The sequence below is a fragment of the Dendroctonus ponderosae genome, unplaced genomic scaffold (assembly GCF_020466585.1).
Source record: "Dendroctonus ponderosae isolate FM_Combo_2020 unplaced genomic scaffold, Dpon_F_20191213v2 Dpon_F_20191213_1, whole genome shotgun sequence".
In the NCBI taxonomy this organism is placed as follows: domain Eukaryota; kingdom Metazoa; phylum Arthropoda; class Insecta; order Coleoptera; family Curculionidae; genus Dendroctonus; species Dendroctonus ponderosae.
This window is the reverse complement of record NW_026017110.1, coordinates 8,711,396-8,734,541: the sequence shown is the minus strand read 5'-3', so window position 1 is coordinate 8,734,541 and position 23,146 is coordinate 8,711,396. Positions and strand designations below refer to the sequence as shown.

The following is a 23,146-nucleotide window of genomic DNA, read 5'->3' as shown; positions in this document are numbered from 1 at the left end:
CTAAAAACGAGGCAAAAAAATTAACAAGAAACAATTAAAAAGTAAACAAATATAAACAAGTTCTCAAATGCCTGCATGAGCAGTAGCCAGAATCAACCAAACCGCACAGAATAACGGTTTTTAACAATGGCGAATATAGCAGTGATGAGCAATTTCACAATTTTTCTAGTTCAAATGTAGGAAAGCTTCAGGAGAGTTTTGAGCCCTTTTTAATAGAGAGAGCAGATTGTAGTTTGTTATTTAAATCAGATCAATTTTTTTTAAACTTAGTCAAATATACAGGGCTCAGTTAGAAAAAGCGCATCAGTCGGGGCAAAAAAACTCAAACCTATTCGAAAACTCCAATTGAATAATGGACCAAATGTTGACTGGAATGTTGACTGGAATGTAGATCGGAATCCTTGAAAATGGATTGTTTCGTGTTCAGATCACATACCTTAATGTGACCCTCCGCGTAGATTTATGAAAGTGCCCATAATCTAAGCCGCAACACAATAATTACTCTATTTTGCATTTTCAATGGCATTGTCTGTAGCATAAATTTCCACTCCCAGTGATTTCTATTCAGTGAAGAGATTTAAATTTGGTCTTGAACCAACAGCACCAAACCAGCCACCAACCCACCAAATTAATGAGAAAAGAAGAATACGGATGGGACGCAAGTTTCAACTGCCGATATTTCGAAAACTGTTGTTCTGAACGGTTTCGACCAAGACACCTTTTTTATTCAAAAAAGAAGCTCGTCTTCATTCAGTCGACTATTACATGAAATGATTGAAAAACGATAAATTGGACGAGGTGGAACGGTAGCTAGGCCACCGCCATCACCTGACCTAATCAATCGGGAGTTTTAACTAAAAACAATCATTTTTGAAGTGATAACTTTTTATGGCAGGGTGAACCGATTTTTGTCCGGCCTCTTCGCGCCTGAGGCTTGGGACGCACATATGCACCTTGAATTGAACATTTTTCTCTTAGTGCGGGTGCATCTGTAGATCTGATAAACTTTTCAAATATACATCGCGTTATTAAACTGACAGTGATTTTGATTTATCAATTATTGAGTGTGATATTATTGTGTTCGGTGCAGTTTATTTTATAACGCTGATAACAATGAAGCAACAAATTATCAAGGGAGAAGCTGCAGATACTCCAAATACTAAGTAAGGGTGCTCATGTACTATATGCCTGGTCGAGTTTCGCGTTCTTTTTAATTTCCAATTAAAGTACACACACAATTATACACACTAAAGCAATTTAAGTGCAAAAAAATGCAGACCGTCCATCCATTTGCAGAAAAATGTATTACAAACTTTTGAAAATCATCTTCAAACGACCGGGTATTTATCATTGCACATTGCCGTGTACTGTTAAATATTGTTTTAAGAACTAACAATAGATGTTGTGCAACAAAATTGTGCCTAAGATCCACTACAATAAAGTTTTTGAAAAACTGTTGGACCTATTTTAAATCGCCTGATTGATTGTGGATGCAAATTCGTATCAAGAAAAGATTAAATTAAATCGAATCGATAGAATCCCGGTACCGATTCCCTATGTCCTACCCTCCGTCTGTAGTCATGTTCATTTGCATTGTATTGCCGGATTCAAAGTTCCGATCGCGTAAAATATTACTACCTACTTGTTTAGTGATTTTCATCGGAGATAATTGTTAAACCAGATGTTGGGCGGATATTTTCTAAAGAAGGCAGGGTCAATTTATCAAAAACGCTCAAGATTAAGTGCAAATAAAGTGTCACAACTATTATTAATAACTTTTAATACAATAATATGTTTTATTCTTTGTTATTTTATTTTGTAACAACAAATAATCAATATTTAGATATCTATTTTGTAATCTTTCATATTTAACATAAAATGATAAACATCATTAGTGTTTTGTAATAATATATAATAAAAATGTTTTGAATTTAATCGAAAAAATATTTGAGTTTACCTCGGTTATTTCAGAAAACATGGGTTCCGTCTCCTTATTTTCTATCACGCAACGCATTCTTGATGTTAAGACGATACGAATCTCCCTTCAGCTTATAGTTGCAAAATATGTAAAACGAATTTATTAGGGCTTATTTTCAATTGTCTATATTATTTCTATGATTAATTGTGTTTACCACGCATCAAAATGGATCTTTTCCCTTCATATACCTTTTGATTCCTTTATGATTAAATCTTCTCAATTTAGTTTTTTTTAGCCTTGCATTAGTTCAGTTAAAATACTTTTTTTGAATATACGCGCGGTGGCTTACATTATGTATACATATAGTGTGTCAAGTGTATCCTGTCTCTATAGCTCTTCCTCGTTTTACCGTCTATTTTAAACAGATAGAACGTCTTCCAATCACCAAACTTCATTGATTTTTTAGTCCTATTCAGATAGAAGTTGTAGCAGACGTTCATGAACAACATACACAAGAGCAGTCACAAAAACACGCTATAATGCGAAAAGTATTAAGTAATGTTGAACGCCATAAACGATTTCGTGCTAAAAAAGGAGCATTAAGTGATAGATCAACTCAAAGTGGCTTTCATCAACCACGAACTAGTGCTGAACGTCAAATATTATACAAAGCAAATAAGAAATTACGACACAAATTACAGAAACTCAAGAAGAGTTAACAACATCTCGTTAAAGAATATTAAATCTTGCAAATAAAAAATATATTTTACATTCAAAAGAAAATTAAATTAAATTTTACCTATTCCTGATCCATTTATAAATTATTAGCCTAAACAAGAATATTAAAATTATAAAATAAAATAATTATTGCCATCATGCGTTAAACAAGTTTAATATTTTATGGCTTCTATTAATTTATGAAGTTATCACTTCTGTCGAGCGTCCCGTGACGCACACCAACAGACTCCAGTTGGGCTTAAACATCCATTTTGAGTCAAAACCCAGGAATTTCAACATCTTTAGCCTCAAATCTCTCGATAAATCAAATGAAATCACTACTCGTGGATTAAAGCTTTACGAGACCCGAGACTGCAATTTAAACATCTTAAAAAAGTCATCAACATTTTTTGCATGAAAGATTCAATTTGCCAGTATTTTACAGTAAAACGTTGGCAAAAAACACAGTTTTTCGATTTAGAGACTATTTTTGTGTTTAGAAATATTGGCCTAAAAGTGAAGAAACCCCAGTTGCCAAGAGTTTTCAAATAAATGATTATAAACTTTCGATTTTGAGTGTTTTGTCGACAATTATCAGTGTTTTGTCGACAATTCGAAGCTGCGAAAGGTTTTCCAAACATTTTTGCAAAGCGGTTAAGGAGGCGAGTGATCCAATAAAATGTATCTTGTAATTTTTCACAGAAAATACCTGAATATTTTCAGTATTTGTAAGTAAAACTAAAAAATCATGCGATTTTTGCGTAGAAAGAATTGTTTAATAAAAACTTTGCTAAAACTACAAAGACCTGAAAATTGAAAGCCACTTTAAAAACCTTCAGAGCGATGAGACCGGCGAATTTTCAAAAAATTTTTTGTAAACTTTTGCTCTGTAGTCGTTTTCCAAGATATTCTCAATAACTTTGGGTAAAAAGCTCAATAGAATTATTTGATTTTTGTGCCAGCTTCGATGCTCAAATGGGTTTTTTAAAGATCCCTGCCAACCGTTGCGAATTTTTGCATCAGTTTTTGAGAAAACGTTATTGATTTTCGAGGAAAATGGGAGAAATTTATTTACGTTTTTGTCCCGAATTCGTCAGTATTTTTAAGTGAAACTACAAAATAGAGCGTTTTTGAGTTGAAAGTAAACCAAAAAAATTCAGTCAAAACTAAAAAACAATTTTTTTTTTTTAAACTCTACAGTATTCAGAGGAATGGAGGTGACGAGTTTTCCAAATAATTTATTAGAAACTTACGCTTATATTTTTCATTTTTTGATAGAAAATTATTTGATTTTTGCCCAAAAATAAAATGTATTTCATAATTGTTCGCAGAAAATATTTTTAGATTGTCAGTATTTTTAAGTGAAACTATAGAAAATTGAACGTTTGGAAGAAAGAGTAACTTTGCTAAATCTGGAAAATTCCGAATTTTTGAAGAAACTCAAAAAATATCATTAATAAATGGTCCTTAAAATAAATCTAAAAACTACTAAAAAAAGATTCTCATCATTTGTGCCGCACTGCGTCAACTCCCAATAATTCACTGAGTTACCCAGGCCTAATCTGCTTATCTCAAATCCCTGTGCCAACAACTTTTTAGTGGCGTTTTTGGGAAATAAAGTTTCCGATCACAAATAAAATTCAAAAAACAAAATTAAATTGAGCCAGGAAAAAGGAAACCCATTTGTAATGCGTGGAAAACAATCGCACTTCAATAAAACCGGTTGAGTTGCAAACAAAAAACTCTTCCTATGGAATTTGTTAACAATGAAGAATTTTTGAATTTACAATTGTTTTTTCTTCACAAAGAGTACCGAAAATGGTACCATTAGACTGGTTTGGTGCAGTTTGTTTGCGACCAAAACGTAGTACAATACAGGCATTCAGATCTCAAGATTTCCACCACTCACCTACCTGTTGACGTTCAAAAGTTGACCAGCAGCAGAGTCAAAGCGCGGCCATGTTGATGGTACCATAATAACGCGTACCACTTTACCATTCCTTTCGCATCGACGTTTGTTCCGGGGACTTCAGGGTTTGATCGCAGTTTCCTAGTGCCAAAAATGCGTGCAATTCCCGCAAAGTGACGGTTCCGCCGAGTACCACTGTGGGTGCGGTAATTAAACAGGCACAGCGACAACAAACAACCAACGATTAGTATGCAAAACTGATGTGAATTTCTCAAATCGTACTACTTACATGACCTACATCGGCGAGAAAAGGCTTTTACATGGTACCAGCGACATAGTAGTACCAATTTGGAGGTCATGGTGGCTCGGTATGGTTTCTCTGCAAGCTGTTTAGATCGTTCTGCATAACATGTCCGGCAAAAAACCGTTCTTGACCGCGAAATCTAGTACGGGTGAAGGTCCGCCGGGCATTGCGAGCACGGTACCGCCAAAATATCAGCCGCCTCCGGTCCCTGGAAGCACCGGGATCCTCAAACACTCAACAGGGAAGGATGTGGCCAAACAATGCCCGGGAGGAAAAGTGCCGGAGCATAGCTTGAACCCCTCAAAGTACTATCAGGGGCAGCCGCTCCCCAAGCCCTACTACCCTAGTCAGTACCCAGTGCAAACTGTCCCTGTCCGGGTCGACGATCACAATCAACGGGTCACTCAGGTTCAGGTGCATCAGGCCGATCATCGACGACCCCTGGATGAGCCAGGAATTCCACATGTTCGTATTAAATCGAGTGAAAAAAGCACGCAAAACAGGTGCGATTGGTTGCAGATTAATCCAAACGAGCTCAGAACGGCGCCGCTGGCCAATCCCCATAGACCTCTAGTGAGGTACGAGGAAGAATTTCTCAGACCGGAAATGCTGAAGTTTGTGCGAAAACCTGAAGATCCTCGCCTGATTGGTTCAACGCAAGACCAAGCCAGGTAAAATTTTGATTTCTTAAATTCCATAAATTAACTACGTTAAAACGTCTACTACCTTGCAACTTTCCAATGTTTTCCAGGCACATGCAGAGCCTCCTGTTGGATCTGCGGGCCTTGAAGGAGCAAAACCAGCACCTGGCGGACGACAACCAGGAGCTGCGGGATTTGTGCTGTTTTCTGGACGACGACCGTCAAAAAGGGCGAAAACTAGCGCGCGAATGGCAGCGTTTCGGCCGCTACACGGCCAGCGTCATGCGACAAGAGGTAGAAATTCACCAGCCCAAATGACTGCAGCTACTAGTTGAGTCCGTTTTTTCCCAGGTCAGTGCCTACCAAAGCAAGCTGCGGGAACTGGACAACAAGCAACAGGAGCTGATTAAGGACAATCTGGAACTAAAGGAGCTGTGCCTTTACCTGGATGAGGAGCGCGGCAATGCGATTTGCCCGTCCTGCGGCAGCAGCACTACAACCACTAACCTGAGGGATGATGGGGACGGATCGAGCAGTAGCACTAATGCAGATGAACCCGCCGTTCCGCCGCAGTTCAGTCCGAACGGCCCTAGACGGTCTGCTAGTCGAGAGCGGATATTGCATGAAAACCTGGCACGACAAAGAAGCACGTTTAATGGTAATAAACATCAGTTTTGTGTAAAAGCAAACAAGTGAAGATGACCCAGAATCAAAAGATCAAAGACCTCTGTGTGAAGACGGTTTCTCACTTTCATCTCAGCGGACAAAATCTTTCAAATCTCCATCAAACGGCTCACTTCCAAGACGGCAGGGGGTTTTACCTGAGCTCCTAAAAACATTCCACTCGCTCGTGCGGTTTTCACACTACAATAACCATTCAACCCGTTTAATATAGGAGGCACTTCTGCCAAAGACCCATAAATGTACGAAATTTACTGGGAATCGAAATGAAAGCTTGAAGTCGAACGGATTATTCGGACTTCCAGTGTTTTAGAAAAACGTTCCAAGACAATGGAAGTCCAAATAAACCAGTCAAAGACATTCACTCCTGTTTCCTTCTAATTTACTTTCGCAGACCAAATAATGCAGTACGTGCGAAGCCTGGAGCAACGAGTGAAGCAGCTGGAGGAAGACAAGAGATCGTTGACTCATAAAATCAACCAGATCGCAACGACGACGGGCGATCCCAGTTTGGCAGTGCCCCCCGATCCACCATTGGGGGGATTGAGCGGGCGGCCAGAGGCCGTCGTTCGCGCTCTTCAAGTAAGCCCTATTAGGCCCTGCTTGATAAACCGCAGCCACTCATTTCTTCCCCATTCTTCAGGTTCTTGAAGTTCGAGAGCAACTGGAGAGAGAAGATCGGCCGCCCGATAGGGGAGGAGTTGGGACTGAGGGATTGACGCAGCCACAGGACATGGACGACGGTCAAAAAGCGCTTCTTTGGGAGATGTGCAATGTAAGCAAGTGATGGCGAAATAATAGTGCTCCTTAATTAATCCCGCACTAATGAATTTCGGCAGGTGGTATGGAGAAAACTGGAAGAAGGCCCGCCAACATCCCGAAGATAAACACGGACGTTTCCTTGCCAGACAATTTGAAATTATTGATCGCTGCTTGCCTGCAACACATTATTTATTGTTCGTAATGTAGTTTTTTGTGTACAAAATACAAACATTTTATTTACAACCGTCTATTTCCATCCCCCCGACCGGCACTAGGTACCTGCTAGTCAAAACTCATAAGAGTTCAAAAAAATCTATTTGCCCTATTACTAGTACACAGATTCATATATCTCGCATTAACGCCATAGTCTTCTAAAATGCAACTAAAGTTTATTCAACATTATTATATGCGGAAAAAATCGTATTTTAGACAACTGTTTAGGCGCACATTACATTAAACAACATACTGGTTGATAAGTTGACTCATCTAACTTGCCTGTAAAATTTTACACTTTGCCTGTAAAATACATAATAAGGTCGTTTTTTCAACACGCTCAGTGTTAATGTAGAGAAAATGTCGCTGCGCATTGTTATCCGAATTGCCATCTACTGAATATGTAGTTGTTTATAATGTAATTACAACAACACTGAACGTGTTACACAATATTTGAAGCAAACATGACCCGAGAGAAACCCAAACCGGACAAATTAACATTTCATTAAACCAGTAAAGTGGTTAAACCTAATCAAATATAATGAAACAATTTTTTAGTTTCCCTTACACTAACTTACCCTAGTAGCGGTGTCGCCTGCTACTACCTTCAGATCGCCGCCTTCTACCAAACTCATCCGTCGATCTTCTGCGAGATCTGAAAGAAGATCTCCTGCTTCTGCTACCGTAATCTTTTTCACGGTCGCTACGGTGGCTTCTCCTTTCCCTTCCGTAACTAAAAACCAGACCAAATAACCATAAACGACCCCCATGACATGGCCACCAGTTCATCATCATCATCATCATCATTTTCAGCCATTCCATAATACCCCATTTGGACCCATCGGATCAACTGGATCTGACCATCGTGACCATTTTAACCAACTCTCTTTTACCCAGAATATGAATAACCAAAACATCATACCAACTAATACCATGTGCCTGACAAATCACAAAACAATTAGGTGTCAATGTGGAAAAACTACAATAATATATGGTTGTTGTTCAGATGGGAAACAGATAGCTAATCGGATACTTTGAATTTCAATCGCCACAATAAGCAAATGCTACCATCAGGATCTAACTTATCATTCTGCCTTTTAAATCGAAAGTTTTCAACTTTGATAAGATAGATCTTTTGCAGCCGGGTTGCCAATATAGCAATTTTTTTTTAAATCGTATGAGAATATTTTTATCAATTTGCGACCTGTTTCAAACTTTTACGTTTTACAACATACATTTTTTGAAGTAAACCGTTGATTAAATTATTTGAAATGTATATACAAATTGGACTTCGATTAGATCAATGTTGCAACAATTACTCAGGGTGTTTCATAATTAAGTGCAACAGTTTTAAGGGCGAGTTCCTGATTTCACGCGAAAAACTTAACACGAATATGCAGCCATAAGTGCTTCGTCTCGTGTTAAAGTTTACAAAATGTTATTGTTTTTCTTTTCTAATTTCCACAAGTAACTGTTTATTAAACGTACATTTAAAAATTGAACACTTAATAAAAGACATTTCTTAAGTTTTTTCGATACCCGCCTCCGTTTGATCGCAAATTGCGATTGTTCCTGAGGCAGTTTTGTTGAGAAAACTATGAAGAAGACCGCATAAAAACAAATGTGCCCTTAAACGGTGACAATAGCAAACTAAATCCAAAACCTACACTGTAGGAATTGTTGAAAATGTATCGGTACTCGAACGGCGTGAAATTGTGCATGAAAAGATAACAGATTGTGAATGTAGTTCAAATCTGGTGGACGAATTCAAGCGCAAATAATTAAAAGAAATTTGTTTGGCTCTATGGGCAACCCTGCTTTACAGCTTAGCAAAATTGCAACCAAGAAACCATTCAGAAAAAGTCCAGGAAACATAAACATACTTTTGACCAAGCCATTTGGCAGTGACGTCATTATTTGAAACGCCTTATTAAAATTTATTTTGCGAGATTGGCACGATTTGAAAGATTAATTTTGTCAATTAGAAGTATCTTTTAGCACGGTTTATAAAAGTTTTAAAAACTTCCTTTGTTTTTCATTGTTAATGAATTCAACATTTGTCAATAGTATTGTTTTATGTAAACGTAGAAATTTTATTTTTCTTCATAAAATACCTAAAATTAATTGGGTAAATAAATTACTTTCTTGAGTTTCGCTATTAATTTGCCTCAACTGTTGCGTTAAAGTGTGTTGTTTTCGTGTCGGTAAACCCTCAGTTAAATTACGCAGAAAATAGAAAAAAAAACATGAAGAACTCATACGATATGGCGATGGTAGACAAAATATGAGCAAAATGGACCGATGTTCGCCCTCACATTATTGCTGACCCGCCCCTATCCGAAAATAACACATACAAATAGAAACTGTATTAAATCATTAAATTTACTTACAATTAACTATTTAAAATTACCGCCAAAATGCTTGGGTCAAATATACGTTTTATGGACTTCACGTTCCCTTTAAGAAAATTCACCACCATCAGTGGTACTTTTGCTCAATAATAGGCTTAAAATTGCAAATTTGCCAAACCGTCCGATTGAAAAATGACAAAACACACTTAAGTGAAGATAATGAGGATGACGTTGTGAAATAAACTAAAACTAAAGTCCATCATTACACGTGAATTTGAGGTCGTTTAATGCAAAATCCTTGCGGCCCCGCAACAAACAAGGCTATCTGTAAATTGCTTGAGTAGTTCAAGCGCGCTATCAAACAAAAATATTAACTGTATTTAACTTGTATTACTTTAATACGCGTTTCAAGGACATACCTAGACCGGGTGGACTTTAGCTTATAGTTACAGGTAACAAAGGATTTACCGCAATATCATTAGCTTCCCTAGAAGTAGAAATTTTGAATCGAACTGGAATAGCGTTTGTAGTTAGGAAACGCCTTTGGCGATTTTTAACGAGCATCCACTGATTACGGCCACTTAAAAACGTTGAACCAAATAAACATAACATTAATAAAACGCGATCAAAACAGTTCAATTAAAAGCACTGATCTCTGTTGTTGAAGCCGGAAAGCAAACTTAACAGCGTATGATCCATGGCTCTTAATAGTTTAAGTAAACATCTAGCTGCGCTATTATCACTGTGCGAACAAATCCATTAACAGCGTAACATTTAATCGCTGTTTTTTTCCATTAGAATCGTCACAATTTAGCTGCTAACCTGTCCCAATTATACCCTTGATGTTTAAATGAAATTAATTAAACTCGTTAAGGATTTAAGCTGGTTAAATTAGAGTGCTCTGGTGCAACTGAGTGAAAATTGTCTGAAAAAAGTGAAAAACCATGCAGAAAACCGACTCATTAAGCGGTAAGTATTCTCATAAGTGCTCCAATCGTTTCAGCGACTGTTGTTTGAAAAATGCTTGTATCATCCATAAATACTAGCAAACTTTAGTGTGATTGAACCCCGTTTTATTCAGCGTAGTTCGAGGCCCGATAAAAACGCAAAGGCATTTCCTGCAAGAGATTGAAAATGGTACTGCACATACCGGTCCTTTCGGTTGTCGCTTCCGCCGGTAATTTCCGGGCAGTCCCTGTAAAAGTGGCCGTTGTAGCCGCACTGATAGCATCTCATGTTATTCGAGTAATAGCGGCGCCCTTGACCCCTGGTTCTGGGTCGGGCGTATGTAACTCGAATGCGACAGCCGCAAACTTCACTGAGATTAAAAAAACAATTTAGCAAATGTTGGGGTTGAGATTCTTGGTCAACTTACGCCCCATCGCAGGCTTTCAGGGCAACTGCCGCATCCTTCTTGTCCTTAAAAACTGCGAAACCAAAGCATGGCGTACTGTTCGTCAGCCACACTTCCTTGATTTCCCCATAGGGCGCAAACACCTTCTCCAAATCAGTCTTTCGGACATCGTCACCTGAAGTTGAGGGGGGCAGTTCGTTTGAGATGAACTCAAGAGGTTTGTACTGATAAGACTCACCGATATCAGCAATGTGGAGCCTGTAACCATCTCGTTCACTGCTTCCACTGCGCGATCGTGATCGGGATCGACTGAGTGAGGAACTGGCGCTCCTAGAGCGGCTTTTTTTGCTTGCAGAGCTGACTGAACGGCTGCGGCTCCTGGACTTGGCTGGACTAGCCATTTTTGCTGGAATTTAAGATTTGCACTGTACGATTGACCACTGTTGTCATCAATTCAACGCCCACTTACCGCCTTGAATAGACTGGCAATATGAGCTAAACGAAGCCTTTCCACTTGTAGTTAAAGGCTTATTGATTTTCGCGATAACCAACACGTTTCCCCAGAAACAAAACCTTCGAGTGACAGCAGACGTCTGTCAAAATTTTGCTTCATCAACAAGATGGCGAACGCCCTGAAGTATGCAACATAGTCCAACTAACCTAAATTACGTCTATTTTTGCGTTCTAATTCATGCTTTGCAACAAAAGAAAAACGTCGAAAAACACCCTGGAAGTAATACATTGGCTTTTGCACAGCAAAAAAACCGATAAATATTTAGCCTTCTTCTAGTTTTTGCCTTTGTTATGTCACAGTCAAATATCTGCCCGCCTCATCTAGCAGAAAATGTCAATAATGTTTTGACTAGTAGATTTTTTGCCAAATTCACTAAAAACTAATTAACTAAGTGCAAAATGGGCAATGCAGGTGCCAGCGGGCCGACGCGCGATAGGCAAAAGTCTGTGGACACCGCACCGTCATCCCCTATGAAAGAAGGACAGGCGTTTGTTTTCGACAAGACGTCCGACAAGGGATTTCACGGGGCTCCAGACGACGAGGAGCCCTATTTCACGAAACCTGCCATCAACTACAACCGCCCTAGATCGAACACAGGTAAACTGCCTTAGCTTACTTAGAATCACCCTGTCTAAATCCGTCCAGTTGCAGTGTCTGAAGGAACGAGCATTTTGACTAACACTACCGATACAAAAACTCCAACAGTATTTCGCTGGGAAGGTAAGCAAAATACTTTCAGCCCAAAAATACAATGACAAACACCCATTGTTAATCTCTCTAGGTGGTGGCAAGGATGTCTGCCTATCTGGCTCATTTTCGAACTGGGAAACCATCCCAATGGTAAGAAGCCATGGGGATTTCGTAACAATTATCGACTTGCCTGAAGGAGAACACCAGTACAGGTATTTTGTGGATGGGGAATGGAAAAATGACCCGCAGAACAAAATTGTGGAAAACGAATCCACAGGTAAAGGTAAATGTTTGCGCTGGACAACCCTTCCAGGACTGACAGTACCCGCAATTGTTCATAGGGGAAAAGAACAATATGATTACGGTGAAAAAGTCCGATTTTGAAGTGTTCCAAGCTTTGGCAAAGGATCAAGAAAGTGCCAAAGACGATTCGCAAAAAGAGTTTTCACAGGAGATTCCTGTTTACAAGCCCTGGGAGAAAAACAGCGGACCTCCAATCCTACCACCCCATTTACTGCAAGTGATTTTGAACAAGGACACGCCATTATCGGTAAGAGCTAGTAGTTTAAATAAATTGGACATTTAACATTGTTGTTTCAGTGTGAACCAACCTTACTACCAGAACCCAACCACGTAATGCTGAATCATCTGTATGCATTGTCCATTAAGGACGGAGTGATGGTACTCAGTGCTACTCATAGGTACCGAAAAAAATATGTGACTACCCTTTTGTACAAGCCTATTTAATCGGGATTTCAATGCGTTGAAATCCTCTAGTTATGTAGAATTGCACATGATTAAAAAGATTAGTTTTTAGTGGATTTTCTGCAATCAAAGGCAGTTTTATAGCTAATAAATGTTCCGAATTTCTCAAGTTCATTTATTGCAATGTATAAATTTACGCCTACTCTCTGCTGAAGTTCGGAAACATTACCTAACAACATATAAAAACGAACAAACATATTGCTGTTAGTGATAGGACCGTTATTATATTCTATTGTAAATACTCCAAAATCGTTCTTAAATATATTTTTAAAACATAAATGTCTCCTCACTCAAACTACTAAACCAGCACAGAATTTCAATCAATCAATGTGTTACTGTAAAAAGTGCTCGTTTCGGCGAATTCTCTCCAATAGATGAAAATATTATTAGAAACTGATTCGGCTTACCAAAGCTTTTAGTAACTAGTTCAGTTCCCATTTAGGCTTAAATTACAATGCAATGCTTGGACTTTAAGTGTGTTAACAGAGATACTTTCTGAGGAAATCCATTGCCACAATGATTGCAAATGTAGGGCCGCTCATTGGTGTGCTGTCTCTTGTGGATTTTCAGCGCATATCGACTGGTGAATCCTTTTTGGCAGTTTTCACAACTGTACGGTCTCTGGCCGGTGTGCGTCAACATGTGCTTCTTCAATTCGTGAACTTTCTTGCCACACAGCGAGCAAGCCACTTTCCGAAAATCTGGATCTGCAACAAATCAACCAGTTAACTAGAAGCTGCATAAAATGTAATTGCTACTGATAATGTCTGTTTGTATTACATACCACCGTGTCTCCTTAAATGTCGTGTGTGTTCGCCTTTTAATTTAAAATTTCGCCCGCAAATCTCGCAAGTGAAAGAGTTCTCTGAATGCAATAACTTGTGCGATCTTAATGATTCCGAGTTCTTAACTGTTTTTCCACATTCTTTGCATGTTACAGGAGTTTCCGAGTGAAGCTTGATGTGTTTGCTCAAATTGTCCGCTCTAACTACAGCGCCGCAAATATTGCAAACACCTGGAGTCTGATGTTCGGTTCTTCGATGATTGTATAGTTTAAATTTCGAGTCAAATATCTTCTTACATTGTCGACATTTGAAGATCCTTTTCGTGGCCAAGTCCTTTAACATGTCTAAGTCCTGTTTTGGCATATATTCTGAGTCATTTGCATCTATGCTCTTTTCCAAGTCATGGTCTACAATTTTTATATCGTCTTCTGCAAATTCCATGTCTTCCTCTGGCTTAATATCCACTGAATCTTCGAAAAAATCGGTTACGATCTCGCAATGTTTCATTTTACTTCGCGGTTTGAACGTGTACTTAGTGGCCTTTAAAGTGTTTAGTCTAGTTCGCAGATCCAAGTCGGTGTTAATGATGACCTTTCGGAAATTGTAGTAGTTGTTTATATTTTGAACGCATTCTTCGCAGATGTGCTTCGGCAGCTCTTCAGTCTCTTCAATCTGCAAATGGAACACTACACAATTGATGTATACAAACGAATACAAAATTCGCTCACCACTACAGCAGAGAGTGCTTCGATCTTCTTCACCAGTTCGGTTTTGTCTTCAAATAGCATTTTCGGGTTTTGGGGCACCCGTAAGCAGGTTCGACATACGTTTTCTAAGTTCATTGCGACTGCAACGCGAGAAACTGGAGTATTTTATGTATGCTAGAGACAAGAACATAAAACAAGGCTTAACAAGGACAAGAATCTGCCTCCGTGTATGTTTTGTAAATATATCATAAATATATTGTTAATGTACATAACCGAAGTTTGCAAACAGTTGACAATGTCAAAACCCTAGTTAAGGTTTAAGGTTGCCACGTTTTTTGAGGCATGCTGTGGCAACGTAGTGTTGTTAGCTGCGGGTTTATATTATTTGTATTGAAATTAAATTTGGATTATTTCTTCCAAACTCAAAATTGATGAACATATAGAAAAATGTTAAGAAGTTTTTTCACAGTTTTAGTTTTAAATTGTTTAGATAGTTAATTGTTACTAACAAGTGAAATATTTAAATTTCATTAGGCGTATTTTTGTCTTGTCTATGCAGTCAGTGCATATTGAGATTAAGTATTGAGGCGTTTCTGAGATCCTGAAATGTACCCGAAAGAAAATATATTATTTGAAAGAAAATCTATTCTGTGCTCTCCTTCTCGGAAGAATCAACATGTGGTCAGCTAAATCAGCTAAATAAAGCTCGTCTTTATCTATGAATAACGCTTTGACTCTTACTTTGTCTGTGGACTTTGTGTCCTGTGATGATATAAGCACAGGTATAAGCCTTGTTCTATACCTGTGCATAGAAGACAGGAAGATGGAACCATAGAGTAAAATAGTTAATTTTGTTGTCTATGGGTTTAACGTTGCAAACATCGAAAAAAATATTTGGTAAAACTTTTATGGAGTCCGAGGTCAAATTCTTTGAAACCCGAGTTCCTTTGTTCGTGATAATAGTACCTGTGCCCTTCGGAACCCTTAAAATGCCGCCCGCCCTGAGTCGCCAGGAGCGTATTATTATTTTTCACCTATTGAAGGCACGATCCATAGAAAAAATAAAACAAGTTATAAATTATTTTACTTGCTCTAAGGCACGACGGCCTTTGGAGAATTTTAGCGGCCCTTGCATTCCAAGGCTGGTGTAATTACACAAATATTACCTCAAATTGATGGACTTTTCTGAAGCCTGAAAGGATTGGCACGATATTGGGAAAAAAAATAAATGAAGCAGCTTTTTTAAATTTAATTTAATGGCCGCAATTCGAAGTTGCTGACGGTGAACCCGCTATGCGAAGAATTGGTCATCAGCGGGTTCCCATTCCCAAAGTCCTGGTTCTAAGTGCGCGGCCGCGGTGACATGTTTACCTACTTTTCCATTTTCTAAATGCTTAATTCCATATTCAATATTTGAATGTTTAAGCGATAGCGATGGTTTATCAACGCCTTTATCCTGTTTTTATCAAATTGGCTTAAGTTTCAAGCCGGGAATACGACGCATTTGTTAAGACGGCATGATTTTACGCAATAAGTATGCTTCCCATCTCTAGAAGGATGCATCAGAACCGGCTCATTGTAATTTAACAGCAAATAAAATTTCTGAGGCCAGTTTGCCATTAGTGGTCAGTTCGAAGCCTTTGTGTCAAGACTGAGGAGAGTCAAGACTGAGGAAAAATGCACTTACCTTTGAGCTAATAGTTCAATTTCCTCACAGACCTCCAAAGACACCAAACACTCCTTTAATATGCGAAATGTTTATTTGACGTTGTTGATCAAGGTGGTTTGGAGGGCAGACACGTCAGAAAATTGGTTCTAGGAAAAACGAGTTTGTGTCGCGAAAAACGCACTACTGACCGGGAAAATACCACCAAACGAGGCAGGAGAAGTTCCCGTCGAAGAAAATCAGCACTTTTGCTGTGGGAAACGAACTATTTTCCGAATTTTTAAACTTTAGACGGAGCAACCCGCACGCAATCCGCCCAGTCTACCCTTATGCAAAAAACGAACTAAAGAAAATGACAGGACAATCGCTGTCAGTCAGGACTTTCGGGCTTAAGAAAAAACGAGAAAAGCCCTATTTGCCCTGAACCGATAGCTTGAAGAGTTTTCGGTAAAATTAACCCGAATTGAAATGTTTGAATTGCTTTTGGAAAATAATTTGTTAAAGTTTTGTATACTGTTCAAGGTTATGTGTCAGTATTGTCGGGGAAAGGGCTGTGAAAATTGCGCGATTTCGCAGGAAATCTTTAAAATAACTGCTAAATGGGTGAACCGCGGGAAACAAATGGTTTAAAATTGTTTATCCCGAAATATTTGGTGGCCAAGTCCGGTTCTGCTCAGGGCCACGATCCCACTTCCCCTGCCAGGTCGCCATCAACCTGGAACGGCTCGAAAAGCGGTCAACAGAATGTGTACAGGTGTTTTTTAATGTAGACTTAGTTTTAGCAACTTTATTCGGACTCCCAGTTTTTGTAAGTATCATTTTCCGATCAGCAAAAGCAGTTTTGTAGCGTTTAAGGTTAGACCAGTTGGTGAAAAGCTGTTATTTGTTGATATCTAGTGCATAAAAGTGCAGTGTTCTCATTCGGGACATCCTCACATTGGTGTCCCAAAAGTAACGTTATTCGACAGGCAGGCCTTTCTGCTTACGTGTTCAAGCCTTTGGCCCGCAATCGGTGCATGGGAATCGGCTCTCAGCTTCTGGATTCGTTGATTTCATACGAAAACTTGTTTAAATTCACGCCAATTTCAGTGTTTGTGTGACGTAATGGTGTGCAGACATACAGAACAAACTTTTCTAGCCTGTGGCGCTTTACATGACCTGCTGTGAAAAATGGGTTACATCAAAGGTGGGCCCCCATTCTGGTTATTGAACTGGATCTTTTGCAATTACTGTTAGTTCAGCGTTTGGTTGCATTCGTCGCTTTTTTCAGGTCAATACTGTTGTTTGTTTGTTGTCTTATGTACTCGCTGTATGTAAGTCTTAAGATGCGAATTAAGTTTATTTAAAAAAATCCGCCTTTTCGCCTGGGCGTTTTCGGAAAATTCTCTGGCCTTGTGGGTTTGGCTTTATTTATCCCGTGCACGTGGGCCCCATTCTCAGTCCATTAATTCCTCGCTCTTTTACAGCCTGTCCCGTTTTTTAAATCAGCGTGTTTTTTTTTCAGTGTTAATGGCCAACTTAAGCGATTTTTTAACTTCAACCCGGTGATCATGGCAAACACTGCCACTGAAAATGAGGCCGACTCTGGTAAGCAGTAAGAGCCGCTTGAATAGTCCTTGCTCTTCAGCTTCACCTCTAATGGCTCTTTGTTTCTTGCAGGCAGTAGTATTGTAACTGTAGCTAGAGTAGTTGAAAAACAGGAGGATGATCAACCAGAGGAAGCAGTGACTGGCTCCAATTCAAATTACGACTCTTCGGAAGGTAAATGCTGAAAAGATCTCAATAGCAAGGGTTCTAGGGATTTTAAAGGGTTCAAGAAAATTTCCGGAACGTTTGTTCTCTCAGTACCCACAGGTCATTAATTGATAAGTCAATTATAATGGGTTCTAGTTAATCGGCTCACTAATTACTATTCAGTAGACAACGCGGCCCTTTCTTGTGTGTTGTCATTGCGCCTTATCTTCAACAGTCTTGGAAATTAGCCTACACACGAGCGGTGAAATGGGATGGGAACCTCAGGGTCAATGCATAAAAGTAGGGATTTTACTACCCATTTGACTTTGCGGTCTAGCTCGAAGTATCAGTATTTGTTAGGAGTTCGAGGCAAGAACAGCCGCTTTGGCCCGGTTCCTGGTTTAGTGGATAAAGTTCAACAAATTTTGCAGGAGGCTACAAGTGTACAGTGTGTGACTTTGAAGCAGTGACTCCTTCGGCCCTTACGAATCACATCACAATTTCCCACACAGCGTCAAGTGAGGCGGAGATGGAAGCAGCTGATGCCAGCACGTCGCCCCCGGAGAGGGCGCAAAGGTAAATTTGAGGTGTTTTCTTTCGGTATAAAATCTCTAACTGTTTGTGTGTGTGTTGCTGTAGAAAAGCGTTCGACTGCGATATTTGCAAAATGAAATTTTCAAACGGGGCCAATATGCGAAGACACAAAATGCGGCACACTGGAGTCAAGCCCTACGAGTGCAAAGTGTGTCAGAAGCGGTTTTTCCGCAAGGATCATTTGGCTGAACATTTCACCACACATACGAAGGCATTGCCATATCATTGCCCGATTTGCAACCGAGGGTTTCAGCGGCAGATCGCAATGCGTGCCCATTTCCAGAACGAGCACGTGGGCCAGCATGATTTAGTCAAGTCTTGTCCACTGTGCAACTTCCGCGCTGGTTCAATGAAGAGCTTGAGGATTCACTTTTTTAACCGGTAAGTTCTGTTACATACATATACAGGGTGATTCAAAATGGGCGTCATTCCTCTGGAGGTGATGTAAAATGGTAAAAAAATTTAATTGTTATTAAAATGTGAGATATTTGCAAAAAACTTTATTACAAGAACGGCAACAATGTTTTTCAAGCCAATCTGTCTAATTAGCATTACGTGAATACCTGTTGCTTCGTAATTATATAAAACTCCGGTAACCACGAGAAAGTGACAATAAGAGACAAGGATAAACGGTAAATTCAACAGGAATCGTTGAATGACGGAACCTATTTCGAACTCATAACCGCGCATTATTAATTTGTTTACAAATAGCAAAAACACACATTTGAGTCTGTAACTCTCAACAAGTGCCTGTGTAATTACCTTATTATGCATTCTTCTCGGCTGATTCTCGTATTCGGTTAGTTAGGTTATTCACTCCTGCTCAATTTATACCGTTGTTTAGTAATCCATTGGTTTAATGTGATCTTACATACGTGGTAGGAATGTAGCCGGTATTTATTTGGTGCCTGGGAAAGTGCCAGTTGTGCAATGTTCTGTGTTCCCCTGAAAGGCTCTTCTGCAGTTATGTCTAATACTTGTTCCTCTGTCTCGAACCCGAACATCTATTGTCGTCCACTATCTTCCTGGAAGCATTCTCCTCGCCCTTTGTTGGCCTAAATTCTTATGGGCGATCCACTTGTAACTATCTGCTTAAAATGTTAATGCCAAAAAACATCATTGCCGCTTTGACTTTTCATCAAAAAATTGTAGAAGAGAAGTTTTTTAATATCAAAAATGTTTGTAATTTGAAGTAAATATTGTAATTTTTCTTTTTGAATGTTTCCATATTGAAGTATTCCGATATGCTTCCAATTAAACATGGAACACTTTCAAAAAACAAAGTTGAAATTCGATTTTCAACTGTTTTCTAGAAATTATCGAAAAAAAATCAATATTTTTCTCGCACCTTCCAAGTGAGCACCTATTACCCCTTAAAAGGAATGACGCCAATTTTGAATCACCCTATATATTGCACATTTGGAAGTAGCTAACGTGGGGTTTCTTGATTCTTTCAGGCACGGTATAGATTTGGACAATCCAGGAGCGCCAGGCACTCAATCGCATTTAATCGCCGCTGCGGCTCAACAGGGTTTCAATGCGGTCGATGGCGCCCTCAATTCGCTCAATCAGCTCAGCTCAAATCTTTCGGTTAGTGTAACTAGTGCAGCCTCAGCTAACTACAGTGACTCGGGCGACTCCACCGAGAATCGAAGTGCTGACAATGCGACGCCCCCCATGCACTTTTTGACTCCCCATGTGGAAATTTCAATGGCGGATGCGCCCACCGCAGTTTATTCACCCACTCTGGTAAGCACATGTTACAACTTCCAGTCCAACTGTGACTAAAAGTGTGTTTTTTTGCTGTAAAGGATCAGCAGCAGAGAAGCAGTAACAGTATGGAGGGGCCCCGGATGGTGAATGGAGACAGTCCGAATTCGCCTCAATCGGCCGATTCGAACTCAAATGCGCCCAGCAGCAGCCATATCCAGCCCAACTCGCTGCGAATGGAGCAGGAGACCAACATTACGCCGTCGATTTCCCTCATTCCCATCAAACAGGAGCCGGGCGAGGAGTATAATGAGGCAAAGAGAAGCCGGCCTGCTAGTTTCACTTCTGAGTCAGATGCTATGACCATACAAAACGCCACCAACAGCAATTTGAACTCGCTGATTAAGGTTTCGCCCTTGAAGAGTCTGCTACGCGACGACCTGAAAAAGAAGCTGATTTCGCGGAGTAATTCGGCAAATCGAGGCCGATCCACTGCGTCTCCAAATCAGAACAATTCGGACTCTTCGCCGACTGATACGATAGCCAATGGTCAGTATCTCGGCCATTTCCTTAAGGGTGGGGCTAAGTGTTGGTTTGTTCCAGGTGCAATCACATCGACTGGAATGGAGCATCCCTCCGATTCCTCCCTGTGGAGGATGTTTGGCAAACGCCTCCATTGCACCTTCTGCGGGATCGGTTTTCCCGATCAAACCCTCTACTTCCTTCACAAGGGCTGCCACTCGGACGCCAATCCATGGAAATGCAATATTTGCGGCGAACAATGTTCCAGTGTGTACGAGTTCAATTCGCATCTACTCAGCAAAAGCCATCAGTGACAATTAATGGAGCCCTTCCCTGAAACCTACACGTAGTAAGTCAGGGGTTCGATGTCTTCAGGGTCTGGGCGCATTTTTCTAAATAGCTAAGAGGGAAATTTTGGTTTTATTGTGGCCCTCAACCAAGGAAATTGTACATATTTTTCTAACGCTTTGTCACTGAATTATCACGGTTTGACGATTATAAAACGGAAACGTCCTCCCAACGTGCCTAAAATCTACTATACAGAATAAGTGCACTCATACTCAATCATTATAACTAGTTTCTATTCAATTGCGCCTTATAGTAGCCAATAGTGCCTTAAAGAGAAATAACGTTTTTCCAGCAGAAAACTGGTGTGATTGAATGGAGACACTGAAAACTGAATTATTATGGATTCACTTTGGGCGCAAGTCTGCAAGCCGGTTTAGTGAGATTCAAATTCACATTCCATTATCGTTGCATTTAAACTTGTTATTGTTGTTGTTATACCTCGAAGTAAGTAACTATTAGATAGGTAAGTTTTTGATGCGCCGATACATTCACATTTCCTCTCTGAGAATTAAAAAAAGGATGCAGTCCACTCATTAGTTGACGATAAGTTTTTTCCCTGATGCTGATTTTTTGTACCAGCCAACGCCCCAACAAGCTCAATTTTGTCTCTTCTGTCGCGTCTTTTATTTGCCGTTTTTTCAAAAGAAATCCTAGTAGTTTATCATTTTGTGCTCCTCCTTAAGGGCGCAATCAAAGAGGCCGTCATCTATCATCTAATCTCTTCACGCCAGGCGGCTTATCGGGGCTCTTTGCCTGTTTTATGGGGCGAAAAATGACAGAAAAAAAACGCGCTTATTGTGTTGGTTAACGTTTATACTCTTGATAGGTTTGAGAATTTCAAACCTTAAATCAGCTCAATTTTGTACATGACAAATTTTAATAAGCAAAATTGTATAATTCGGATGTACGGTGAGCACTGAGGTGGGTTGGATATAATCCAATGCCATTTGAAGAGCTCAAGACGCTTTAGTATGAAAAGTTTTGGGAAAAGATGTTTTTGTTATATATTATACGAGTAAGTGCCTACGTAGCCTACTCAATGCGATAATGAGAAACAACATCCGTCCAAGAGAATTTTGTTAAATTTTTGAATAGATTTATATATATATAATAATATACACTTTAGATAGACATTATACATAGTAGACTATAGAGTTTATAAATTTTTATCGAGTAAAGAGATTGTTAAATAACGTTATGTACGGAGAGAAATAATGTTGTTTGTTGTAAATGTACAATTATGCGTTAAAGGAATAAACAAGGTGAAACGTTGAGGGTTTTTTCAACGATTCACTATGTTTAATTTGGCAAGCGATTTCTAAAACATTATCGCTTGATCTAAATATCCAGGCCATGGATCCTCAAATGTATTGGCCAAATTAATTAGGATTTTTCATTCAGCGCAATCAAGCTGCAATTCCAATTGAGGACAACAAATCAAACGTTATAGGTGTAAACATTCCACGATTAGATAAATTGTACATTATATTTATTTTTTATTTAGATTTCGGTGCAATAAGTTGTACAAGTACGTTTTAGTGACTCAATGTATCGACTCATGTATACACATTCCCACAATGGTTGGATTCATGTAAATTGTTTTTTAAGGCTTTTTGCATCTATACCATATTTATTTTTATTTATCGTTCATGTAGGATATCATTTTGTATGTGTAGATATTTGCAGTTTTTCAAGGTGGCGGGGTTGAATAGATATTTTATTTTTCTGATTTTTTTTTCAATTTCCCTATCCGCCACTGTTTCAGCTAAATTGGGCCACTTGGCTGCAAAGACCCTGATTTATTCAGTGGCATAATAAGGCAATTATCCAGCTACGTGGTTAATTGAGCGTTCTATCGGTTCGGGAATTATTAGAACAAATCGCATGCAATTATGGGTGAACTAGTGCCGCTAATTAGTTGATGACCTTAAGAAGAGCGCCGTTTTATGCGAAGAGCCAGCCTGAGGAGGTCAGGCGCACCATTTTCGAACGCAGCAATTATAATCAAAATGTTTAATGGTAGCATATTTAGGCACCACGCCATCGGCCTCTTATTGTTGTTCAGATGGAACAAACCAGTTCTTGAATTCCACATAAGAAATCGACGTTAAGTTCACGGGTGTAGAGTTTCCAACGGGTTTTGCAAAAAAATGTATTGAAATGTACTCAGGAGCAGATGGATCTTTCCCAGGCTTTGACTGACTGATTTTGGAGGCAAAAACCTATTAATCAGTAACTAGCTTTAAACCCACAAAAAGGCG

The 23,146-nt window shown here is 39.3% G+C and overlaps 5 protein-coding genes across 22 annotated transcripts; 3 read left to right on the top strand and 2 right to left on the bottom strand.

The window, feature by feature from the left end:
* Positions 1 to 4,531: 4,531 nt before the first annotated feature.
* On the top strand, positions 4,532 to 7,170 carry LOC109535981 (coiled-coil domain-containing protein 85C). Its single transcript, XM_048664204.1, has 7 exons — positions 4,532 to 5,313; positions 5,368 to 5,519; positions 5,600 to 5,783; positions 5,841 to 6,147; positions 6,565 to 6,752; positions 6,814 to 6,945; positions 7,010 to 7,170. Exons 1-7 carry the CDS (start codon positions 4,954 to 4,956, stop codon positions 7,055 to 7,057), a joined length of 1,371 nt encoding a protein of 456 aa, XP_048520161.1. The 5' UTR covers positions 4,532 to 4,953; the 3' UTR covers positions 7,058 to 7,170.
* A 61-nt stretch (positions 7,171 to 7,231) lies between these two features.
* Positions 7,232 to 11,459, bottom strand: LOC109535986 (serine/arginine-rich splicing factor 7). Of its 2 annotated transcripts, none has more exons than XM_019902046.2 (5): positions 11,320 to 11,459; positions 11,089 to 11,256; positions 10,872 to 11,025; positions 10,647 to 10,814; positions 7,232 to 8,084 (listed from the first exon to the last, which is right to left on the bottom strand). In XM_019902046.2, the coding sequence occupies exons 2-5, from the start codon at positions 11,249 to 11,251 to the stop codon at positions 7,955 to 7,957; spliced, it is 615 nt and encodes a 204-aa protein (XP_019757605.1). In that variant the 5' UTR covers positions 11,252 to 11,256; positions 11,320 to 11,459; the 3' UTR covers positions 7,232 to 7,954. The 2 variants fall into 2 exon arrangements, with proteins under 2 accessions (XP_019757605.1, XP_019757604.1); XM_019902045.2 differs by having other exon boundaries at positions 7,232 to 7,878; positions 11,320 to 11,457.
* LOC109535983 (5'-AMP-activated protein kinase subunit beta-1) lies at positions 9,660 to 12,931 on the top strand. 7 transcript variants are annotated; one of them, XM_019902035.2, is made up of 6 exons: positions 9,660 to 10,465; positions 11,776 to 11,961; positions 12,010 to 12,084; positions 12,146 to 12,331; positions 12,396 to 12,604; positions 12,655 to 12,931. In XM_019902035.2, the coding sequence occupies exons 1-6, from the start codon at positions 10,441 to 10,443 to the stop codon at positions 12,799 to 12,801; spliced, it is 828 nt and encodes a 275-aa protein (XP_019757594.1). In that variant the 5' UTR covers positions 9,660 to 10,440; the 3' UTR covers positions 12,802 to 12,931. The 7 variants fall into 7 exon arrangements, with proteins under 7 accessions (XP_019757594.1, XP_019757595.1, XP_019757591.1 ...); XM_019902036.2 differs by having other exon boundaries at positions 9,662 to 10,465; positions 12,016 to 12,084; XM_019902032.2 differs by having other exon boundaries at positions 9,664 to 10,465; positions 12,146 to 12,337.
* On the bottom strand, positions 12,921 to 16,301 carry LOC109532990 (gastrula zinc finger protein XlCGF8.2DB). Of its 4 annotated transcripts, XM_019898159.2 has the most exons (5): positions 15,999 to 16,301; positions 14,333 to 14,485; positions 13,604 to 14,276; positions 13,182 to 13,526; positions 12,921 to 13,136 (listed from the first exon to the last, which is right to left on the bottom strand). In XM_019898159.2, exons 2-4 carry the CDS (start codon positions 14,444 to 14,446, stop codon positions 13,264 to 13,266), a joined length of 1,050 nt encoding a protein of 349 aa, XP_019753718.2. In that variant the 5' UTR covers positions 14,447 to 14,485; positions 15,999 to 16,301; the 3' UTR covers positions 12,921 to 13,136; positions 13,182 to 13,263. The 4 variants fall into 4 exon arrangements, with proteins under 4 accessions (XP_019753718.2, XP_019753721.2, XP_019753720.2 ...); XM_019898162.2 differs by lacking the exon at positions 15,999 to 16,301 and having other exon boundaries at positions 13,901 to 14,276; positions 14,333 to 14,597; XM_019898161.2 differs by lacking the exon at positions 15,999 to 16,301 and having other exon boundaries at positions 13,604 to 14,290; positions 14,333 to 14,589.
* A 203-nt stretch (positions 16,302 to 16,504) lies between these two features.
* Positions 16,505 to 22,614, top strand: LOC109532987 (zinc finger protein ztf-16). Of its 8 annotated transcripts, none has more exons than XM_048664188.1 (9): positions 16,505 to 16,785; positions 17,482 to 17,571; positions 17,637 to 17,738; positions 18,072 to 18,080; positions 18,143 to 18,287; positions 18,351 to 18,686; positions 19,763 to 20,054; positions 20,117 to 20,564; positions 20,619 to 22,614. In XM_048664188.1, the coding sequence occupies exons 2-9, from the start codon at positions 17,550 to 17,552 to the stop codon at positions 20,849 to 20,851; spliced, it is 1,587 nt and encodes a 528-aa protein (XP_048520145.1). In that variant the 5' UTR covers positions 16,505 to 16,785; positions 17,482 to 17,549; the 3' UTR covers positions 20,852 to 22,614. The 8 variants fall into 8 exon arrangements, with proteins under 8 accessions (XP_048520145.1, XP_048520136.1, XP_019753712.2 ...); XM_048664179.1 differs by having other exon boundaries at positions 16,506 to 16,785; positions 17,482 to 17,564; XM_048664184.1 differs by lacking the exon at positions 16,505 to 16,785 and adding an exon at positions 16,803 to 17,163 and having other exon boundaries at positions 17,482 to 17,564.
* Positions 22,615 to 23,146: the final 532 nt, after the last annotated feature.